This window comes from Ceratotherium simum, chromosome 29, assembly GCF_057802395.1.
Source record: "Ceratotherium simum simum isolate JZ-2026a chromosome 29, ASM5780239v1, whole genome shotgun sequence".
NCBI classification, from domain to species: Eukaryota; Metazoa; Chordata; class Mammalia; order Perissodactyla; family Rhinocerotidae; genus Ceratotherium; species Ceratotherium simum.
Window position 1 is genome coordinate 12,719,613 of NC_141928.1, and position 21,201 is coordinate 12,740,813.

The window sequence follows — 21,201 nt, forward strand, 5'->3', positions numbered from 1 at the left end:
AACAGACTGGTGGTAGCAGTCCTGGGAGACTTTGAGGCAGATGCCTTTTATTCAGAGCTACCTCCTTTCTCCTGAGAATTATTAACAAGGCTCTGGAGATCAGCTTAGGTTCAACAGGGCCTGCTAGTCAGTCCACTGAGCCTGTCGTGTATTTTCACTGACTTTGCAAGCAGCCCTGAGAGCAGAGTCAGCGAAGAAACTGGCCATGGTCAGAACCAGGATCTGAGTTTTCCAGCCTGAAGCCTCATGCCCTTTGCTCTTCCTACCACAGTTCCCTCTCACCACCACCTTTTTTCCCTACTTGGCTCACAGCCAGCCTTCTTAAAACTGCTACTTGCTTGTCTCTGCCCCCCGCCCCGCAGTCTGACCCCTCTGCTGCGCACTCACCTCTGAGTCTGCTTCCAGCCAGGACACCAGCAACTTCCCAGTCACCAAATCCAATGAGCTGTTTCCAGTCCTGCCCTCACCCCAAGGTAGAGCTTGCTCATACTCCTCTCAGGATGTCCACAGCTTTGCTCCCTGCTCCATGTCGTCTCGCTTCGCCCTTGAATGGCAGTTCCTGGGCCTCCATCTAGCCCTTGCTGAATCTGTACATTCCCTGGGCAGTCTTCCTCTCCTAGCTTCAGCTTACATGCTAGAGCAGGGGTTCTCAACCAGAGGTGATTTTTCTGTGCCAGGGAACATTGGGCAATACCTGGAGACATTTTTGGTTATGACAATTGGTGTGTGTGGGTAGAGGCCAAGGATGCTGCTAACCAGCTATACTGCACAGGACAGCCCCCCACAATGAAGAATTATCAATCAATAGTGTTGAGGTTCAGAAACCCTATGGTAGAGACGCCCACACAACTCCCGAGTATCTGTAGATTCTGGACATCTCCAACCTGTGTTTCCCAGACTCTCTCGGATCCATAAACTGAAAGCTGAAATTTGTCTTCCTGGCATGTTCTCTCCTTTCTCTCACCAAGTTTTGTTGACTCTCCAGGAATTTTTCTCAAATCTGGCTACCCTATTCTATCACCTCCCTTCAGACTCTAAATTTTTCTTCCTCCCAATTTCTTCCTAAAGGATTGACAGGGAACTTCCCAAAGTGTTTTTAAGCAAGTGGCTTAAAACTCTCCAGTGGTTCCCCTTCTCAAACTTCGTGGCCTGGATGGCCCCAACCTAATGATCTAGTTTCACCTCGATCATCCCGCCTCAGTCAGACTACAGTGCTCCTGTTTCTTCCACCTAAATGTGTCTTCTTGCTCCTCCATCCTCCAAATCCCCTTGTCACTGCAGAAACTGTCACTACCACTTCACCTCCCTTGCAATTACACATACGCTCCCTGTTCCCACAGGATCCCAAATAGCTGTTACAGCACTCAGCGCACAGCGCTGCAATTATTATTCTCAGTCTGGGTCTCAACATAACTAGGGGCCCTCCCCGAGAGCCAGACCCCATCTGAGTCACTAATCTGATATATGGACTCCTTTCTCTGGGCCAGGGCACAGCTGCAGGGATGAGGATTTCTGCTGAGTCCCTACACTCCTGAACACTGGGACCTTTGGGACTAGAAAAGCCTAGAGCAGGCTGGCCCTTCTGGATTCTTCCCTGGTTGGCCAGGAACGTGGATCCCAGAAGTATGCCCTCCAGCCTGTGAGTGGCAAAGGGATCCCAACTGTGCCCTGGAGCCCCTGCCATGGCCCATGCCCCTTGCTAGGCACTAGCCCAGCTTTAGTGCAGTGGAGAGAAGACAGGGCAGGGGCTCACTCACCACCTTCCCTTCATGGCCTCATCTCAGCCCGCTTGCATCCAAAGGCTGGGCGTAGGTGGGGTCCTGGAGGGCAGGTCACGCAGGGAGGGGAACCGTAGGGTTGGGAAAGCATTGCTCTTCTTGCTGCACAGAAGAGGGGCAAGGTGGTAAAGAAGGATGGCAGAGGCTCTGGGAGCCTCATCCCTATGGTGCAAGGGTGTAGGAGGACCACCAGTGAGTAGGAAGAGCTTTCTGAAAGATGTATCTGTCCCTGCCACCACTTCAGGCAAGTATAACTGGACCCCAGGTACTCTGACTGCCTTTCTGCTCTTCAGCTGTCTCCCCTGCACATTCACATTTGGGCCTGGAATTCCCTCTCCCTCTGCCTGGTGAGATGCTTTTGTCTTTCAAGGCCTAACCACACGTTTACCTCCTATAAGACTTCCCTAAACCTCAGACCCACACTGTCTCACCCGTTCCCACAGCACTTGAGTCTTCAGACAGGGGCAATGCTCATGATGAAGGCAGAGGCATCAGCCTCCCAGAGGACAAAGCCTGTGTCTCCTCTCGCCACACATGGCCTGGCACACCTTAGCTGCTCAGTAAGCGTCTGCACGGACGAAGCGGAGGCGCTGCCTGATGCTCACACACATCTATTTGACCACACACGGAGAGTGGTCTTCTCTGACTGCTTGTGGGAGGGCGGAAGAGGAAGGCAGGGGCACGTAACGATAAAACTGATTTTTACAAAGCAACGCTGTTTGTACCAAAATATTTAATGGATATGCTGTTAAAATAAAACCAACAAAAGAAATAGGAATACAACTTTACTGGTTTATATTTCAATTCATAAAGTTGACACACTGAAACTACCCTAGCACAATATCCACGCACCTAGTTTTAGATGGGCTTACAGCTGTTTTGGTAACCGAACAAGAAAGACACAGAAAGCCGTGGAGGGGATCCCAGTTTTGGGGGGAGGGGGTTGCCACATGTTACCTCCCTTATCACAGATGACCTCAGCAAGCGTTAGTACAGCCAACAGGAAAAGAGATACAAAACAACCCAAGTGTCTTTATATACAAACCAGTGCCTCCTGTAACCAGCTACCTCCACACTGCACGCGGAGAAGACGACAAAATCATCTGCAAGACAGTCAGTCAGCATATCACTATATAAATTAAAAGTCTAAGTTATTTTTTTTAAAAAAAGGTGCTAAAACCTCCCTTCCATAGTTTTGAAGTGAGAACTTGCAGCCCATCTGAACAGTGAGGTTCACATCCAGCCACCTCTGGAGAGGGCCCAGGGGCCCGGGGAGGGAGGGACACAGGCCAGCAGCACGGGGGCCTCTCGGCATGTGCGTCCCACACATACTCACATTCACACAAACACACACGCACACCTCAGTGTCTTTCTCACTTGTACAACCTGTTGTGCAAAAACACTAGGAACCTCGAAGTGAGGGAGCTCTTTAAGGCTCTCATAACGGCAGGGAGGAGAGCAGAGCCCAGCAAACCTTGAGTGAAATTACGTGCCCAAGTAACCACATAATTAAGTTGTGTAGATCAGTCCTAGTCTGGGATTTAAACACTGTCAATTGGGTGCATTGGGAAAAGATAGTTTATATATATATAATATATATATATATATATGTACACACACATGACACATTTAGCAAAATAAGATTTGTCCACATTATGATTAACCCAGTCTCACAGTCGGTCAAGTCATCCACCCCAGCCCTGTGAAGTCATTTTGGCAGCTAACACTAAAAAACAACAGGAACTATGAGAGTTGCATAGAATTGATCAGAAATGTGAATAACGCCAAACCAAAAACCTGTGCGTTGTATAGTTTAACAAAACTAGGTGGCTTCAACTACAAGAATGAAACCCTCCTGTTTAAAACAAAGTGCTTCTCCATGTCTACCTGGAGACCCTCTGCTGGCACTGAAGCAGCTAAGAATTTGAGTTACTGATCCCCTGGCACCCACCCCCCCCCACCAATATATATAATATGTATATTAAAAAAAAAAAAGATTAAAGGTTTAGAAAAAAACCAACAGCCTGAAGGATCCCCAAACTCTGATATTGTCAACTCAGCCTCCGAGCTGGGTGAGGTGGTGACCTACGCTGGGAAGAGGCCTGGAGGTCACACCGAGGAGTGCTTTTCTAGAGTGCATCCAGAGCATCCGTTGAGCTAGCAGGCCTGTTAGTATCAGTAGTTAGGAGAGCCTTACCCCAGAGGCTGCCTGCTACATGAGCTCTGGTCCAATGACCTACCAACATGCTTCTATGGATCTGACTTAGGTACATTCTGGTCCTGGGACATGTCACAGAATCACACATCTGGCCAAAGAAGGCAACAAAAGGTGTCGTGTTTTCTGAAGGTGTCTGGACGCAGCAGCTGCTCTCAGCAAGTCTCTTTCCCTTGAACCCCAGTTGCCGTCTTGATGGAGCTCAGCGTTCGGTTAAACCATGTCTTCTTGGCTGCCTGTACCTCGTTTAGGGCAAGGCCTAAATGGTGCTCCAAGTCCTGCAAAAGGAACAATGTACATGAGGATGCTGGGCTCCAGTGTCAATGACAGTGCCTGCCCAGAGCTGAGCCAAGACAGGAATTCAATCTATTTACTCTTGAGAGGCCTCTAGAAATTCCCCCAGTCTCAAACTGGCATAGAAAGATCTGGAATGCTTAAAGCTTTGGGATCTTTCCTAGTTAAGACCTCATTTCTTGCCTTGTCTATTTATTGAAACAGCCTCCTACCTGAGTGTCGCCCTTTCCTGTCCACTCACTGCACACAAGGCAGACAGAACTAATGCTCTAGCTGACTGCAGCATTAATTTCCAGCAAGAACCTTTAAAGTCTAGACTCCCTAGCAAGGCATTTGAGAGCTTCACAATCTGGGCCCACAGACTCTCTTCCAGCTCAGTGCCCACCTTCCCCTCTACTTCCTGAAGCTCCTTACTGGGCAGGCCTTCTCCTCTCTCTGTGCTGCCGAACATGCCCCTCCCTCCACCAGGAATGCTCACTGTTCTTTCTCTTCTGCAGCTGCAACCCCTGTTCACTCTTTGATCATAGCTCAGATACTGCTGACTTGGTGATGCCTTTCCTGATTGTCCTGGACAGTCACACAAGCCATGTCTTAGCTTCGCACCCCAGCAACTGGAACAGGGCCTGGCAACGAGCAGATGCCAGTGAATGTGTGCAATGCAAGAGACCAGGCCCTAAGCTTTAGTCCTGAACTTGGTTCCTTCCACAAACAGTGCTTAGTGCCTACCTTGTGCCCAGTACTGGTGCTAGTGGAACTGGCCATGAAGTATAAAGATGACCAAATCAGGAATGGAGGCTCAGATAAATTTAAATAATATGCTCAAAGTCACAAAGCTAGTTAAGTGTTGAAAACTGGGACATAAAAGCTCACATTTATGAAGCCCTCAGACACTGTGCTGGTGAGCCCTTTCGTGCATTATCTTATTTAGTCCTTAAAGCAAACTATCAGATAAGGACCTTCATCATCTCCATTTGCAGATGAGGAACGTGAGGTGTAAAGAGGTTGCTAACTAACCCAAGGTCAAAGAGTTTGGTGGTGCGGCTGTAATTTCAAAGTATGTGTTCTCTGCTCCAACAAAAAGATTCCAAGCTTGATGGATAATTCTCATTATGAGCAAGTCCAATCCTTAGGACAGGACAAATACTAATTAAACATCCAGTGGTAAATAAAAAGTAATGGGCTTGTTCCCATGAGGATTATGGTCAAAGTTGAAAAGGGGAAAAAACTCCAAACCATAAAGATCATTTCCAGGTTTCCAGCCCACACTAAGAGATTTGGCCCACAGGCAGGTCTGAGTCCCACTGTACCAAGAGCAGAGGCAGCACTGCTCATCGGGGTGGGGCAGGGGCCCAGGCTGTTACCTGTATCTTACACTCAGCTTCCACCAACTGCAGCTTGGTTTGTGCCAGTTCAAGTTCCATCTCTCTCAGCTGGTTCTTGAGTGTCTCCTTCTCTTCATCTGTGTCCTCATCTAAAACTTCCTTAGCTGAGCTGATGCCCTTCACACGCCCTTCTTTATTGAAAAATTCCCGGCAGCGCTCACAGTCATCCACTTTTTGCTGAAATTGAACATCAGATGTGAAGAAGCAAAGAAGAGAAACTGACCCTTTAGGAAGGTGTGAGCATCTCCTTTCTGGGAAGCCAGGAGACGGCTGCTTGGTTGAGCACTACAGCTTCTGAAAAACTGGCCAGTTGCCTATTGGAAAAGCCACCTGGTATTATATACCAAAAGCAATAAAAATATTCTTGTCTTGATCCAGTAATCTCACTGCTAGGAACCTCGGATAAAAAAAATGAAGAAACCATGACAAGATAAAGATTTATGTACAAGGATTTTCAGTGCAGAATTAGAGGAAAAAAGGGGGAGGGGGCTAATTCTCTAGCAACTGGGAGAAATTAAATCCACTGTGCTCTCTTTATACAAGTAAGTATGCAGCCTCTAAAAAGTTTTGGAGGAATTCTTCATAACATGGTAAAATGGTGAAATGCTGGGTGAACTAGGACACAAAAATGTATATAAAGTACGGTTAAAAGTATACACCATATTTCATCAAAATATGATGCCACTGACTGTAAGAAACATCATTTTATGCTCCTCTAAGAAAATATTCTGCCAATTAAACCACAGAAAGCCATCAGTTATAAAACACATCCCAATTTCAGAGATGTAAATGTAAAAAAAAAGTGTATCTCAGGATGAAAGAAATTGTATTTATGTTAAAGTAAACACAGAATAAAGACTGAAAGAATACACATCAAAGTGTTAAACAGTGTGATGATGTTATCTGTGGGTGGTAAAGATTATGGTTTTTTTTCTTGTTTACTCTTATTTTAAAAATTTTCTACAATGAGCATTATTAGTTTTAGAATCAGAAAATGAAATATATTTAAAAAATAGATACTGCTGGTTAAACATGACTTATGATGGAGGCCAGTGTCATCTTGCTCCAGGTAAAATGTTGTTTTGTGTAAACATGGCTGTGAGCACAGAACTCGTCCACATTCCTGTCCAGTGATTTGTAAATATGCCAGTAAAGCATCTTTCAGCAAATTACTCATCTTAGTAAAATTTGATAAGTACTCTAATACAGGTACAGCTTAAAGAAAGAAAGCACTAAGTTACAAAAGCCTCCAAACTGGCAACAAAACAATAAAAAGTTCAAGTCCTCACTGTATGTGGATCCGTCAAAATAGAAGGCATTGAGCTCAGAGGGGAGTGTCCCCAATTCTACAGAACAAATCAGACCACATGGTCCTGCCCTCTGCACCCCACCTCAAGCAAAATCTATCACCTGCAGGGCTCCTTCACCTCTGTGAGGTGCTGCAGCATCACCTGCCACTGACAACATTCAGAAATTTTGGGGCATGTGTATTATTTTTTACAGTCACTTTTTACAGTCAAGTGATCCAGACGAGGATGCTACACAAATTTATAAGGGAAATGGGCACTGGTATTTTGAGATTTAAAGCCAGAGCTCTTTTGGCTTCCTGTGTATTCTCTTCCAGAGGGGACAGGCATAATACCAGTTGTTAGTTACTGAGCCTGGCCACAAAAGGTGCCTTATCAGGTGCTTGTCGGCTTCTCTCACTTTTGCAATCAAAGTAAACTGGCCCCTTCCAGAATCTCTTGTGCTCAATACAGCCACAAAATCAACTAGGTGATATAAAATCTCTTTGGTAAAGGAAGACTTACCCGAATTTTCTCAATTTCTACTTTATTAGCTGTCTGCTGCTTCTCCAATCTTTCACTCAACTGAGAACAAATCTAAAGAAATAAACGTAATATAAAATGACAATCTCTTGAGCAGTGTCATCATCTGCATGATCTGGGCTCATGATGAATCCTATAGTGGAAGCCGGACTATGCTAAGTGGAATTAAGACAGTACCAAACAGGCTGCCACTGTGCGGGAGGGCGTGTGAGTTGACGGATGCACAGAAGTTCCTCTGGCTGTGCCATGTCTGCATCCATTGGCCTGGGACGTGCAGGAACGCATCAGTGCCACGCTCGATGGCCAACAGTTTATAAACACTTGCCAGACTCATGAGGCAGCACGAGATTCCAGTGTAGGAAGGAACAAGACTGATTCAGTTATGTTCTTAAAACTCAACCAGCCAGGGAGAAAACTGGCTCTACATCACACGACCATACGTGAACATAAGGCCACGATTCTGAATCTGAAATGCTCCCAAGAACATAGTGTGGTCTTCATTTATTCAATGCCTACTTACATGCTGGGCACTATGCCAGATGCTCTACAAACATGATCTCATGGAATCCTCACAATGTTCCCCCCAAGAGTGATTATTTCCCTTATTTTACAGTTGAGAATCAGTGAGGTAAATTGTCCAGTGAAGGGAAGGAACTTGTCAGTACAGGGGCAGAGCCAGGGAGTATATGGGTGTGAAGGGGATACACTTCATCCAGGCAGGCAGGGCTTCCAGAGTACACGACCCAGCTCCAGGATGTGCGGACCCACCTGCTTGTAGTCACCGATGATAGAACTGTTTTTTTTAATCTCAGATTCTGCCTTGTCGAGTTCCCGACGACACATTTCTTTTAACTGCATACATTTAAAAAAGCAAGAGTGAATGTTTTAAGGGAAATATAAAGGAAGCTCTGGCAGTAACTGCTTCATGCTGGGCTTTCCAAAAAGTGCCTGACCTAACTCTGGAAGGGTCCTAATCCACCTACCTTCTTCCCACACCCTCGGCAGTACTAATCCCTGTTCTGGATGCCAGGAGAGGGAGAAAACAGTTGAAACTTCTGAGAAGTTTCAGACTTTCAACCCCATTTCAGACTGGAGCGTCTGCTGAAGTTCCTCCCTGCCAGTGCCACCCGACCTATGGACCCGAGCCGAGCGAACGCAGGTAGAAGAGGTCATCAGAGGCTGCCACTTCTCCAGGACCTCAGGGTTGATGCAGCTCTCCCTCAGGCAGTCCTGACTGAGACTGGAGGCTGTGACTGTTATGGAGAACCACGGGGGCAAGAAGGGGCTTGCTCCAGGGCACGCAGCACCCAAAGCTCTTCCCATGGCTGCAGGTCTGTGCTCGCAGTGACTGTGGAGAGCTGGCTCAAGACAAGCCTTCCAGAGTCTGCTCGTTGGGGGAGATGTCAGTGGGCAGGTAGGGGAAGAGCCAGATGTTAGTATGACATCTGCTTTCTCTCTGCAGAAATGCTAACCCTTCTGTTTGTCACACTCAGATGCTGACACATGGGAATTTCTCCTGCCCCAATGAAGGATGGGCTTTGTCCACTGTCTCCTCCTACGCTTTAATTATTAAGAACCATTATGCTTTACACAGTAAATAAAAAAGGCTTTTGGAGAGAAACTGAAGCCAGCCGGCTCCCGGTTCTCCAGTGCCAACAGGAAGGCAGCAGCTGAACTCCCAACTCGCAAGCATTTGCAAGACACAAAGAATGTGGGAGGGGTGAAGCTCCCCTTACCTGAGCAGACTCTTCTTCCAGCCGTCTTTTCTCTTCTTCTGCATCAATCAACTTCTGTTTGGTCATAAGCAGCTCCTTATTCAGTGCATCTGCCTTTTCCTCAGCCTGAAACATTTAAGAGACGCTGTTACAGAACAAGAATTGAGAAGTGGAAAGGGTCTGAATTACCCAGCACAATCTCATTTTAAGATGATGGGGAAACTGTGATCCAGAGAGGTAAAATGATATACCCAAGGTCACCCTGAGACTAGACTCATGCAGAAGTGCCTGGCCCAGTCTCTTGCATAGAGGCAGTGCAGGGCAGTGGTTAGCAGCTCAGCCTTCAGCATCAGACGGCCTGGGCTCACCTCCCATGGTTCCTTGACCATGTGCCACTTGGACAAATCACTGAGAACCTCTCTGAGCTTCATGCTCTTCATCTGGGGGACAAGGCATGGAAAGGACTCAGCATAGTGCCTAACATATAGTAAACACTCAGTAAAAGGTAGCTGTCATTATCATTAATAATAAGAATAAATTCTGGTTTTTTTCCTCCAAACTCTCAGTATTTCCTCTGCTTCATCAAATAAGTTCTGCATTTTGCTCTCGTCGTCACCTGATAAAGGAGGCCACCCCATTCCTGGCATTCTCTTTTTATCATCTGAAATGGCTGTCCTCTACCCTAGTTTTTTCCTAAAGCATGCAAAGGTCTGGTGGGCAGACCTGAGGGTCCAAGTGAAAATGATACACCTGGGCCTGACGTAAGAGTCCCTAACACTGGGCATTGCAAAGATAACCGAAGAATGAGCGACTGTAGCATGTTAGAGGGCGGTCAAGGAAACGGGGCAGAGCTCCTAGGTACAGAGTACTAGACATAGAGGGTCTCCACCGGCTCCTTATATACAACCTCCTTTGACAATGGATGGTGGTTTCCCTGAAATTCAACGGCATTTCTGATGTCAGCTAAAACGGTGTGTCTGAGCCCTGGCACTTTCCACTACAGCACATTTCCTCTGACGTTATCTCTTCTTTGGGAGGAACAGGTTCCAGAGGGCTGGGGCCTTAGATGGAGAACTGAGAATGGCATCATATGCAAACTCAAAAGGCCATTAATTACTGGCAAACTGCACACGCATGCAATTAAATGGGGTCCTAGAGGTAGGCCTGTCCTTTCTGGTGAGTAGTTTATCATTTCCTTTTATAGCTCAAACCCAAGAAGCAATCAAAAGGGAGATTTGAATCAAACAGAGGAAATAAGTAGTAAGGAGAATGAGGTCCTGTTAAAGATTCTGATTTATGCACCTCGCTTTATTGTGCTTGGCAGATATTGCATCTTTCTTCTTTTTTACAAGACCCTCCACCAGCAAAAAGATTACAACTCGCTGAAGGCTCAGAGGATGGTTAGCATTGTTTTGCAACAAAGTATTTTTTAATTAAGGTATGTACATTGTTTTTTTAGACATAACGCTATTGCACATTTAACAAACTACACTACAGCATAAATGTAACTTTTATACCCACTGGGAAACCAAAAAATTTGTGTGACTTGCTTTATTGGCAGCATCTGCGTCACTGAGTGTTCATTTTATTGTGGTGGTCTAGAACTGAACCTGCAGTATCCCCAGGGTGTGCCTGTACCTCTCCCTTCTCTCCCTTGGACTTGGTTAACATCTTCTAAGCAGTACTTTGGAGCCTGTGGCACATATCTATTCTCTCATTTACTCATCATCACTACCATGGTCGATAATGATTAATACTAGGACTGATTCTAAGAAGTATGGGATAGCCAGGTCATGAACTAGGTCTTCTAACTCAAGAATCTTCCCTGGCCACCCTGACTCCCCAACTTATTAAAAAGTTAGGTGGGGAGGTGATTTCCCCAAGCTCTATGTAGCACAGCGGGAATGTGAAACCAGGTCGCCTGACATTAAGCCCAGCATTTGTGCCATCACTCCAAGAGCTGACTCTCAACTCTGTGCCAACAGGAAGGTGCACAGAGGCTACTGGCCTGACCAAACTAGGGTCCTCTACTGGAACCACACTCACTGCACAGCCATTCTATTTACATAAGCATATGAGGAGAGAACATCTGGTGATAATAACAGACTTCCACTTCTGGTCATGAGGGACTAACAGGGACCAGATTTACCCTCTCACTGTAAACAAAAAACTAGACAAAATATATAAAACCACGGTTTTCAGACATTGGAAACAATAAACGTAGAACTGTGGTTCCTGGAGAAAGAAAACAAACAAGGTGAGTCCTACTACCGTCCTGGGTGTCTGCCTAGAGGTACATTCTAGACCAAGGAGCAGGGTGAGGGGTTCCAAACAGAGCATGCTTCAAAGGGTTAAGGAGGCAGAGTTAGGTGGTCAGAGATGCTGAGGTGGCTGGAAGCTGTGAAGCAGAGCTCTGGAGATGAGAGAGCTCCAGAACAGCTAAAAAGGCAACAGAGGAGATAAAATGAAATCATGAAAATACCCAATTAAACCAAAGAAGGCAGAAAAGGAGGAGAAAGAAAAAGCAAATACAACAAATAGAGAACAAATAGCAAGAAAACAATACCTTTTATAATAGATTAAAATACGTGCAAGTCTTATAAACTGAAAACTAAAAAACAATGTTGATATTGAAAAAGACCTAAATAAATGAAAATTACAACATTCTTGGATTGGAAGGTTCAGTTATTGTTCAGATGTTAATTCTCCCCAAATTGACTTATGGATTCAATGCAACCCCACTCAAAATCTCAGAAGACTTTTATTTCCAGAAGTTGACAAACTGATTCTAGTATTTATATAGACATGCAAATGACTTTAAAAAGAACAACAAAGTTGGAGCACTCACATGATCTGATTTTAAGACTGTAAAGCTACAGTAATTAAGACAGTGTGGTGCAGGTATAAGGACAGACATATAGATCAATGCAGCAGATACCGATTGAGGAGATCCATACATATAGAATCAATTGATTTTTGATAAAGAGGCCAAAGTAATTCAATGGGGGAAAGTTTAGCAACAATCCTGCTCAACGTCACAGAACCAGTGTGTAGTGGAGCCACAATTCCAATCCCAGCAGGTGGGCTCCTAAGTCTGTTCCCTTCACTCTCACATTACACTGTCTTTATGTAGGCAGCAACCAAGCCCGAGGGGAGTCAGGTATGGTCCCATCAGCCCTGTGCCATGCGCCTTGCATACGTTCCCTCTCAGCCTTCAGCACCAATGTCAGGTGTGGGCATTATCCCTTTTCACAGAGGAGAAAGCTTGGGTGGGGTCACCTAGGGACTCGGTGGCTGACCAAGAATTTCTCCATAGCTGCTGTATAACGAGTAACGAAAGTGACAGGTGAAGAATAACAAAAGTGATGTAAAATCAATTGGAAATACAAAGAGGGTTCTGGAAAGCCTATAAGCCACATACCAGTGTCTTCTCTGGGATGCAGAAAGGGAAGAGTTGAAAGGAATGAAGTTCTTTCAAAAACCTGACTGAGTCCCTAAAGTCAGAAAAAGGTGAGAGGACCCAACATCCCGCACTTCAGAACCTAGTTGCTTTTCAGTCATGATTCAAAAGAAATGAGAGAAGACTAACTCAGAAAGGCACGTGAAGTTTAGTGTGGGAAAGGTCTGTCTTCTCAGCACTGTTGATGGCTGAAGGACGGGACCCCAGTTTGATACTCCTGTGCCCTAAAGACAACAGGGACCTTGTTCCTCCAAGCCAAGTTAGGAGTGTAAGCGCTGGAGTCAGGCCACGTGGGTTTCAATCTGAGGGCTCTGCCACTGACTAGCAGTGTGACCTGTGTAAGATATTCAACCGCTTTTGGCCTCAGTTTCCTCATCAGTAAAATGGGGATCATAATTATATTCCAACACAATAGAGATTGTTTTGAGGGTTTGATAAAATAATAAATACAAAGCACTTAGTGTAGTGCCTAGTACTCGGCAAGTGCTCAAGAAACGTTCTCTGTTCTGTGTCAGTATCACTGGTCCTCCTCAACTCATGTTTTTGATGTAGTTATGACATCAAATCATAGCTTCTTGTTCCATATTTATTTTGGAGACAGTGTGGCTGTGTAGAAAAAGCCTAGACATTCCAGTTAGGTGGGCCTGGGTTAGCTTCCTGGCTCCGCTTCTTCCTGGGAGCTTTGATCTCTCTGAGTCTCAAGCTTCATGATTGTTAAAGAGAAATCCTCTTCCATAAATGGGGCTCATGTTATTGTTCTTACAAAGGTGAGGTACCGATAAGAGATAGAGTTTAGCAAAGTGCTTATCACAGTGCCTGTCACATAGATCAGCAGTAAATGGGAATTTATATTATTTTTATTGTTTCTCACTTCTGATATCAGGAATGTAACCTAGTTCTTTGACCACTGTGTCAGGATAAGACAACTTGAGAAAAGGTTTGCACTAATTAGGGGCAGGCTTCAAGAACATGAGAAGTCTATGATCCACCTTAAACTAGTGGAACATCAGTGTTATTACTGGGCCTGGCAGACTGGAGAATGGAAGAGCTCAAACTAAAAATCCACTTGGAATTTTAGCTTAAGCTGCCTCTCAATATAATTTCATTGTAGAACACAAAGCTCCTGTCTAGGATCCATTTTCTTTTCCATCTCCTTTCTGCATGATCTATAGCTGCTATGAGAGCCATCTTAAGTGTACAGGGTAGCTCTGCTTCAGGAGCCCCTGCTCAATGTACAGCTGCTCCCTCCACTCACTTGGCAGAAATGCCTCAACGGTGAGGGAAAGATTCACGTAGCACTTCTACAAAGAACAGAGGGTATGCTGGGAATCTGCACCTTAGGGAGGAAACTCAAACCTGATGGGCAGACTGTGGTAAACCAGAAAGCAGTGAGATCTCCAGGTTCCGGTTACTGAAGGCTAATAACCTTGAAACACCCTCCCTGCAAAAATTGGACAAAGGAGCCCTTCCAGTTACCTGCAGCTATCTGTAGCTGACAGGCAGACACACAGAGAGAACTAACACTGCCTGTGTCTGTTTTTGGTTTTTTTTTTTTTTTTGGTGGTGCTTTTCACATACACCAAATCATGTAATTCTCACTTTATCCTGGGACACAGCTATTATTCCACTGCCCCACATTTTACTCTACTTGAAACTAGAGTAGCTTGTATTAGAATCCAGGTCTGTTCAAAAAAAAATTTTTTTTTTTTTACTCCATTATTCTCTTTCTAAAGAGAAGTAATAAGAACTGGTAGATACTGCCATCACTCTCTCTTCATCTAATGTATGAACCACTTTGAGAATCTAATGAAAGCAAAGACTTCCAAAAAAATATAGTACACAATATTTTCATACACGTTTGGTGGATGCCAAGGACCTTACGATAGATCCTATGGGGTTCAATATATCTTGTTAAGTCCCCTGTAAACCCTCTGAGGGTGTTTTGAGCCTGAGCCTATCTCTGGAACCTTAGGAAATCCAGGAGCAGAAAAATAACCTTAGGAGCCTGACAGGGAAATCTAAGTCAGGTGTTGGCAAATTTGGTCCATGCACCAAACCCAGCCTGCCACCTATTCTTGTCAATAAAGTTTTATTGGAACACAGCCATGCTCATTCGTTTACTTATTGTCTATGACGACTTCTGCACCAATGGCAGAGTTAAATAGCTGCAAGAGAGACCATATGGCCCACAAAGCCTAAAATATTTACTATCTAGCCCTCTACAGAAAAGTTTGCCAACCTCTGACCTAAACTATGAATGAGAGACTACATTCTTCTAAGGGAAGCTTGTAGTATAGAAAATGGACAAACACCCTGCCAGGAAAGCCATCATCTCAAACGTTTCAAGATTAGGAGAAGCAAGGGAAAACAGAACATCTGCCAATAGAAAGTACTGATGAAATTGCAAGCTGCTGAGGCAATGAGCTTTATCACAAGTGGCAATGCTTACTCAACAGGCACATAATATGCAAGATAACAAAATCTCTTCCCAGTCTTAGGGCAAGTTAAGGAAATTGTAATGATTAAATGCTACTGCCAATTGTGACAGCATAAAAATTATCCAAAAGGTCTCTCAATCAAACAATGTTTGGAAAGGAGCTCAAGGACTGTGTGTATGATGAGAGAAGAATGTGGTAAGGAGGGTTTAATGAGATAATCGATAATCCCTGAAGGAAAGGAGGGAAGTAATACTGATGGAGCGAGTTGTATCATGAGAGGGAAACTCTGTAGGTAACTAACTAGAACAACAAACACTAAAATTCAAGAATTTCACTTCAGAGAGAAGTCAAGTGTTTCAACAGAACCTGTCCCTTCAGATGAGCTACACTTACATTATCCAGGTCCTTTCGCAGCGCTATCTTGCTGGTCACCAGCTCATGGGCTAAGTCATCGTTTTCCTGTTCCAACCTCATGTTAGCTTCTTGTAGGCGCCTATTCTCCCGCTGAAAAGTAGAAAGAAACCAGTTACAGACACATAAATGTCAAATGGAAATGACAATTTCTCAGGACTAACCCTCAAAACTAATTTCTGAGTCTTATGGAAAACATGGGAGATGTGTCTGGTCTTAATGTGCTACCAACAATTTATTTCCTATCTCCACAGAGAAATACTTAACTGATTCAAGTGACTGTGTCAGGCACTACTACTTATTAACTGTGATGAAAGAACACTGAACTGCAACCAACTAGGCAGCTGGTTTGAAGCAAAACAGATCTTGCTTTCTCATTTGCAAACTCAAACTGAAACTTTAACCTAGATATAGTGGAACTGAATTTTAACAAGAACTCAATGAAGCTAGCTGCAGGCACAATTATCTGAAAGGCTGAAAGCTCTTCACATCACCTAGGCCATAAGCAAACAAACCTCAAATCGCTCGATGGGGTCTTCTTGTTGCGCCTGCTGTTCCCTCATGGTGTGATACTCTTTTTCATATTTTTTCAACTTCTTCTGACTAATCTGTAGGATAAACCACAGCACAAATTAAAAGTATCAGAAAGTGTTGGGGACTTCAGGGCCTACACTGTAGACCAAGACCTTTGCTGACCTGGGCATCCTTAGTCACTATGGAAGTGGTGTTCCTATTTTTGGAGGAAAATCATCAAAATGGGGCATAAGCTGTGTCCAGTATTCTTTTGGTGATAATTGGTTCCTAAGGTTTTTACTAACAGTTAGAATGAACACCTTACAGATAGCCCTTCCTACCTGAGTTTGGTAGGGTCCTGGGTCCTACTGTTCCTAATCACCATCATCTTCATCCACCATTTTATTTAGCACATACCAGCATTGCTGTTTTAAATCTGTGACCTCAACACACCTCTACAAGGTACAGTATTATCATCCTCATTTTATAAGGAAGTTAACTGAGGTACAAGGAGGTTATGTAACTTGATCAAGGTCACTCAGTTAGGGACTGGCAGATCTGGGATTTGAGCCCAGGCAGCTAGACTCCATCCAAAGTCCAAGCTGTAACCGCCTGACTACCCTACTACCTGTCACATTTCCTCTCTCCTAGCTCCTTCTGTGCTGCTTGCTCTCTGCCCTCAAAACCACACTTCTGCTGACCACTGCTTAGCTGTTCTTTCACCCCATCAAGCTACTGTCCTCTCTCTCAAGCTTTTTCTTACCAACCATTGCAGACCACAGGTTTATACCTTTCACTTCCACTGCTTCATGGCTTCTGTCTTGAATCTCTCTAAATCAAGCTTTGCTCTGATTACTCTATAGAAAGAACCCTCCTGAAGGTCACTAGTGGTTTCTTTTTTACTCCATCCAGTGGGTCCTACCTCTCTCCAACTAGACTTCAAAATTCCTTGACTTTCATGCTTTAACATGACCAATCCACTCCTCTTCCCTCTAGGAAATCTTTTCTCCCTTTATTCTCTTGGCTTTCCTTCTACCTAACAGGTTTTTCCCCTCTTTTACCAAGCCCCTTCTCTTTCTTCAATTTAAACCATAACCAAGGGCATCCTTTCAAGATGCAACTCTTAGTCTTTTGTTTGATTCCTTCCTCTAAACTGTTAATCTATTCCCTCTGGCGTTTCTTAAACTACATTTTTAAAAATTATGAAGAGGGCCGGCCCTGTGGCTTGGTGGTTAAGTGCACGCGCTGCGATGCTGGTGACCCGGGTTCGGATCCCGGGTGTGCATCGAGGCACCACTTCTCCGTTCATCCTGAGGCCGAGTCCCACATACAGCAACTAGAAGGATGTGCAGCTATGACATACAACTATCTACTGGGGCTTTGGGGGGGAAAAAAAAAAAAAAAAAAAAAATTATGAAGAAACAGAAAAGTGATAAAACAGATATGTCCAACTTAAAGAACGATTACAAAGTTAATGCTCACCCCTTCCCAAAGCTTCAATAATCAGCACTACACTTCTGACTCGTAAATCTGACTTTTAGTCCCCAGTTTCAGGTAATCAGGAATCTCAGAGCTAGTCTAGTCCAACTTCCTTATTTGATAGATGAAGAAACTGAGACCCAGAACGGGGATGGGACAGGCCCAAGTTTGCAGCATGTTGGTGTCAGCGTCTCCAATTCCCTGTTCCATTATTCCCCTTCTGTCTGACTCAAGCTGCCTGGTGTTCCTCTGGACACCTGCCCTCGTCGGGATGTTTACAGATCTGCCTCAATCAGAGTTTATTCCTGGAGTTTGGCTGCTGTCTAAGGGGAGGCAGCCAGGAACGCACCACTATGCCCTGGCTGCAGTCTACAGAATGAAGCCCATTAAACACTTGAAGTGAGGCCACAAGCTAGAGAGTGACATCTTTAAACCCAGATTTTCTGTGGTTTAAGGCCAATGCTGAGGTAAACGTTTATTGTGTATGTTAAGTGATTCACAAAGAAGCACCTAAATAAAACATGTGTGTCATCATTAAATTTATACACAATCCTAACAGATCAATAGTAGAGGAAAAGAAAATAAATGGGGCTTGTGGGCAGCAAACACTTCCTCCCAGTGCTCTTTGCGTCAGTCTGGGTAAATGACAAGGGAGGGCAGTGGATATGAGGCTCCCTCTAGTGCTTTACAAAAAAAAGGAACTGATACCAAATCCTACAAAACATTCTCACAAATCTTCAGGATTCTTCAACTTTTCATTCTCATGCTCAGATAAGGAAGAATTAAACCTTTCCCCCCATAAACATACATTTTAAAAAGCTAATTACAAAATGATTTCTTCTACATTCCCCTTATTATAAATGCCTCATTCTCAGAACAAAAAGGTTGATTCTCCCTGAGTCTTCTAACAGCAGTTAATGTATAATGAGTACCTGACAAATGCTAGAGCCTTTACACACATTATCTCATTTGCTTCTTACACTTTTGTGACAGGATATGGGCATTTCTTTATGTCTCCCATGTTTTCCATATTGAGCATGAATTATCTTTATAGTTAAGGAAACAAAATAAATGCTGTTTAGAGTAATTCTCATAATTATTCTGGGCTTCTCTAAGACAGAGCTCTGCTCATTTCTCCAGATGATGGTCCCACTGTGCTTCTGAATCAGTCTTCAGGGCTCACCCCTCAGGACTGGACACAGACAAAGCTCTACTGTCTTCTGCAAAGCTTGCTGGTACAGAGTTCTGCCTTCTTTACCAGCTCAGGCTCGCCTTCCCATTCCTCAGCCTCACTTGTTCTCCGTCCCTCTCTTCCTCCCTCCATCCCTGAAACGCCTTACCCACGAACCCCACCACAAGCAATAAATAAAAACAACACTGCTTATAATGGGTTTGTAGCTGATCCTGATTTTTGGAGCATGGGTGACTGCAGACCAGAGCCAACTAGTTCAGACTGCCTCTGAGGCACACACCGCATGAAGAAGACTGACGCCTGAATGGGAACCACGAGGTGGCAGCAGCAAAAGCAGCAATTCAAGCGTGCTTACGAGCTGCACCCAGGACGAACCACCACCTCTCGGCCTGCCTGACCCATTACCAGCGCCTTCTCCAGGTCAGAACTGCGTCTCACTCATCGTTGTCCCCGTGGGCACACAGAGAGCCCAGAAATGCTTGCTAAAGTAATAGTGAGGACTCCCCTTCTTTGCATCAACCTTTCTTCTGAATGGAAACGGCAGCCAAACTGAACGTCTACTGCAAGCCTGGTCCCTCTGCCTGGACAACCCCACACCTGGTTCACTCTCACTCACCTTTCAGACACTCTCTTCCCCCTATCAGGCCAGGTCTTTTGTTACATATTCTCATTGCATCAAGTCAAGTCCTCCATGGCACCTGTCCTAGTTCACAATTATTTATTTATGTGCTTACCTGACTGTCTGTCTTCCCACTGGGAAACAGGCCACATCTGTTTTGCTTACCACCCTATCTTCAGTGCCTAGCTCGATGCTTGGAGCATAATCGGGACTTAGTAATCACACGTTGAACAAATCAAAGCCAAAAGCCTTCCTTTTAACCTAATAAGGATGCAGGGACATTTATTTGTCCAATAGTTGAGCCCTACTGTGTGCAGTGTTCTTTGCTGGGCATTAGTGATACAATGCATATACATGTATATAGATCAAAATATGCCAACTCCACAAGGGCAGGAACTCTTATTCACTGTGAAATTCCTAACGCTTGGCACATAGTAAGCATGAAAATACTGAATGAATACAGTCCTCACTCTTACAAGTCCAAGGTTCATTTTTTTCTCTTACTTATACCAACAACATTTTAATTGAATTCAGGAAGCAGGGAAGCTATGTAATTAGCCCCAGAGCTCTGAATCACACCCACTGCTGGCTGACTCCTATCATAAGGCTGTGGCAATCACAGCTTCACACACAGAGGTATTTTTGCGCTCAAAGAAGATTAAATTTGAAATTTGTTCTGTTTAAATGTACTTTAAGGGGGGAAAAAACCCTAGTAATTTCTTGAGATAAGATTGAGTTTGTAATTTAGATAACCCAATTTTATACCCCACTGCAATTAGTACATGGTTCTTAATACTGTTAGGGACAGTACCACTTTGAACGTGTCCTGAGAGCCATGGTTCCCATAAAAAGCACTGTCCCCCCAAAATAACACAGAAGCCAACTGGCCCCCCCACCCCAGCAATAAAACATTCTACATACCATTTCAGAGGACTCATGGGCTCCTTAAGCCCCATCCATAGTCCCAAGTTAAGAAACCTTGAATTAGAAGGTAGAACATGCCAGTTTGATATTTTGGTAGAAGTACAAAATTAGTCCAAAACACCTCTCCCTTGGTCACTCACTTGTCATTAATCTGTCTCAGGAATTGAATAATGCTCTCTCTTAAAACATGTGCTACTTGTCCTGGGAAAGCTGGTCCCTGCCTCTGGAACAGGCAGAGAGGTCAAGGCCCACAGAGAGAAAGAAAGAGTGCGAGTGGCTGCTGACTTGAGTGGGAGTGAGGTGGTACACTTGCCACTAAGAGCTTGGGCTTTGCAGGTGGACAGATCAAGGCTCAAGTCTTGGCTCTGTGGATGACTTGCTGTATGACCAAGGGCAAGCTGCCTTATCTCAGCCTGAGGTTCCCCATCTGTGAAAATTCCAACAGTCCTCATGAGGACTAGTATTATGAGGATCACATGATATAAAACATATAAAGAGCTCAGAATAGTGCCTGACATACAGTGAGGTCTTTTTAATAAAGTGTAGCTATTACTTATTAATATTATCTGCATTCTTGTCCTGAAGCAGAGACAAAGCTATGCTCTGAACAGGTGCTGCAAATAATGAGCCATTTAAACAAAGTCCATTTAACACAGAAGAGAAAGAAACAGGCTGCTGACAAGAAACAGGGGCTGATTTCCAAGCTTGGCTTAAGAAACTGTTGCAGAGGTCAGAATCCCTGCTGGGCTGGAGGCATAGGGAGTCCAGTGAAGGTGAGGGGGTGAATGTTAGTAGCTCTGCATGGCAGGCTTGAAGTATGTTTTGTGGGCGAGTAGGAAGAGGTCTAGTACATTAAGGAGATCCTGATCCTAAAGTCCTCATGGCTAAATAATGAAATCTGACACAAGTCCGTCTTCCTTTTTTAGAATGCTTGGGGCAGGGACTTCGCTGT

At 44.5% G+C, this 21,201-nt stretch overlaps 1 protein-coding gene across 6 annotated transcripts in view; it reads right to left on the minus strand.

Annotated features, from left to right (window-relative positions):
- Nucleotides 1–2,492: 2,492 nt before the first annotated feature.
- RABGAP1 (RAB GTPase activating protein 1) overlaps nucleotides 2,493–21,201 on the minus strand; it is a 160,730-nt gene continuing 142,021 nt past the window's right edge. For all 6 annotated transcript variants that reach the window (XM_087419128.1, XM_004423428.2, XM_087419126.1 and 3 more), the window contains 7 exons: nucleotides 16,038–16,130; nucleotides 15,505–15,615; nucleotides 9,235–9,339; nucleotides 8,267–8,350; nucleotides 7,481–7,552; nucleotides 5,649–5,846; nucleotides 2,493–4,271 (listed from right to left, as the gene is read on the minus strand). In XM_087419128.1, coding sequence (XP_087275254.1) covers nucleotides 4,149–4,271; nucleotides 5,649–5,846; nucleotides 7,481–7,552; nucleotides 8,267–8,350; nucleotides 9,235–9,339; nucleotides 15,505–15,615; nucleotides 16,038–16,130 — 786 coding nt within the window. In that variant the 3' untranslated portion in view covers nucleotides 2,493–4,148. The remainder of the gene's footprint in view (nucleotides 4,272–5,648; nucleotides 5,847–7,480; nucleotides 7,553–8,266; nucleotides 8,351–9,234; nucleotides 9,340–15,504; nucleotides 15,616–16,037; nucleotides 16,131–21,201) is intronic.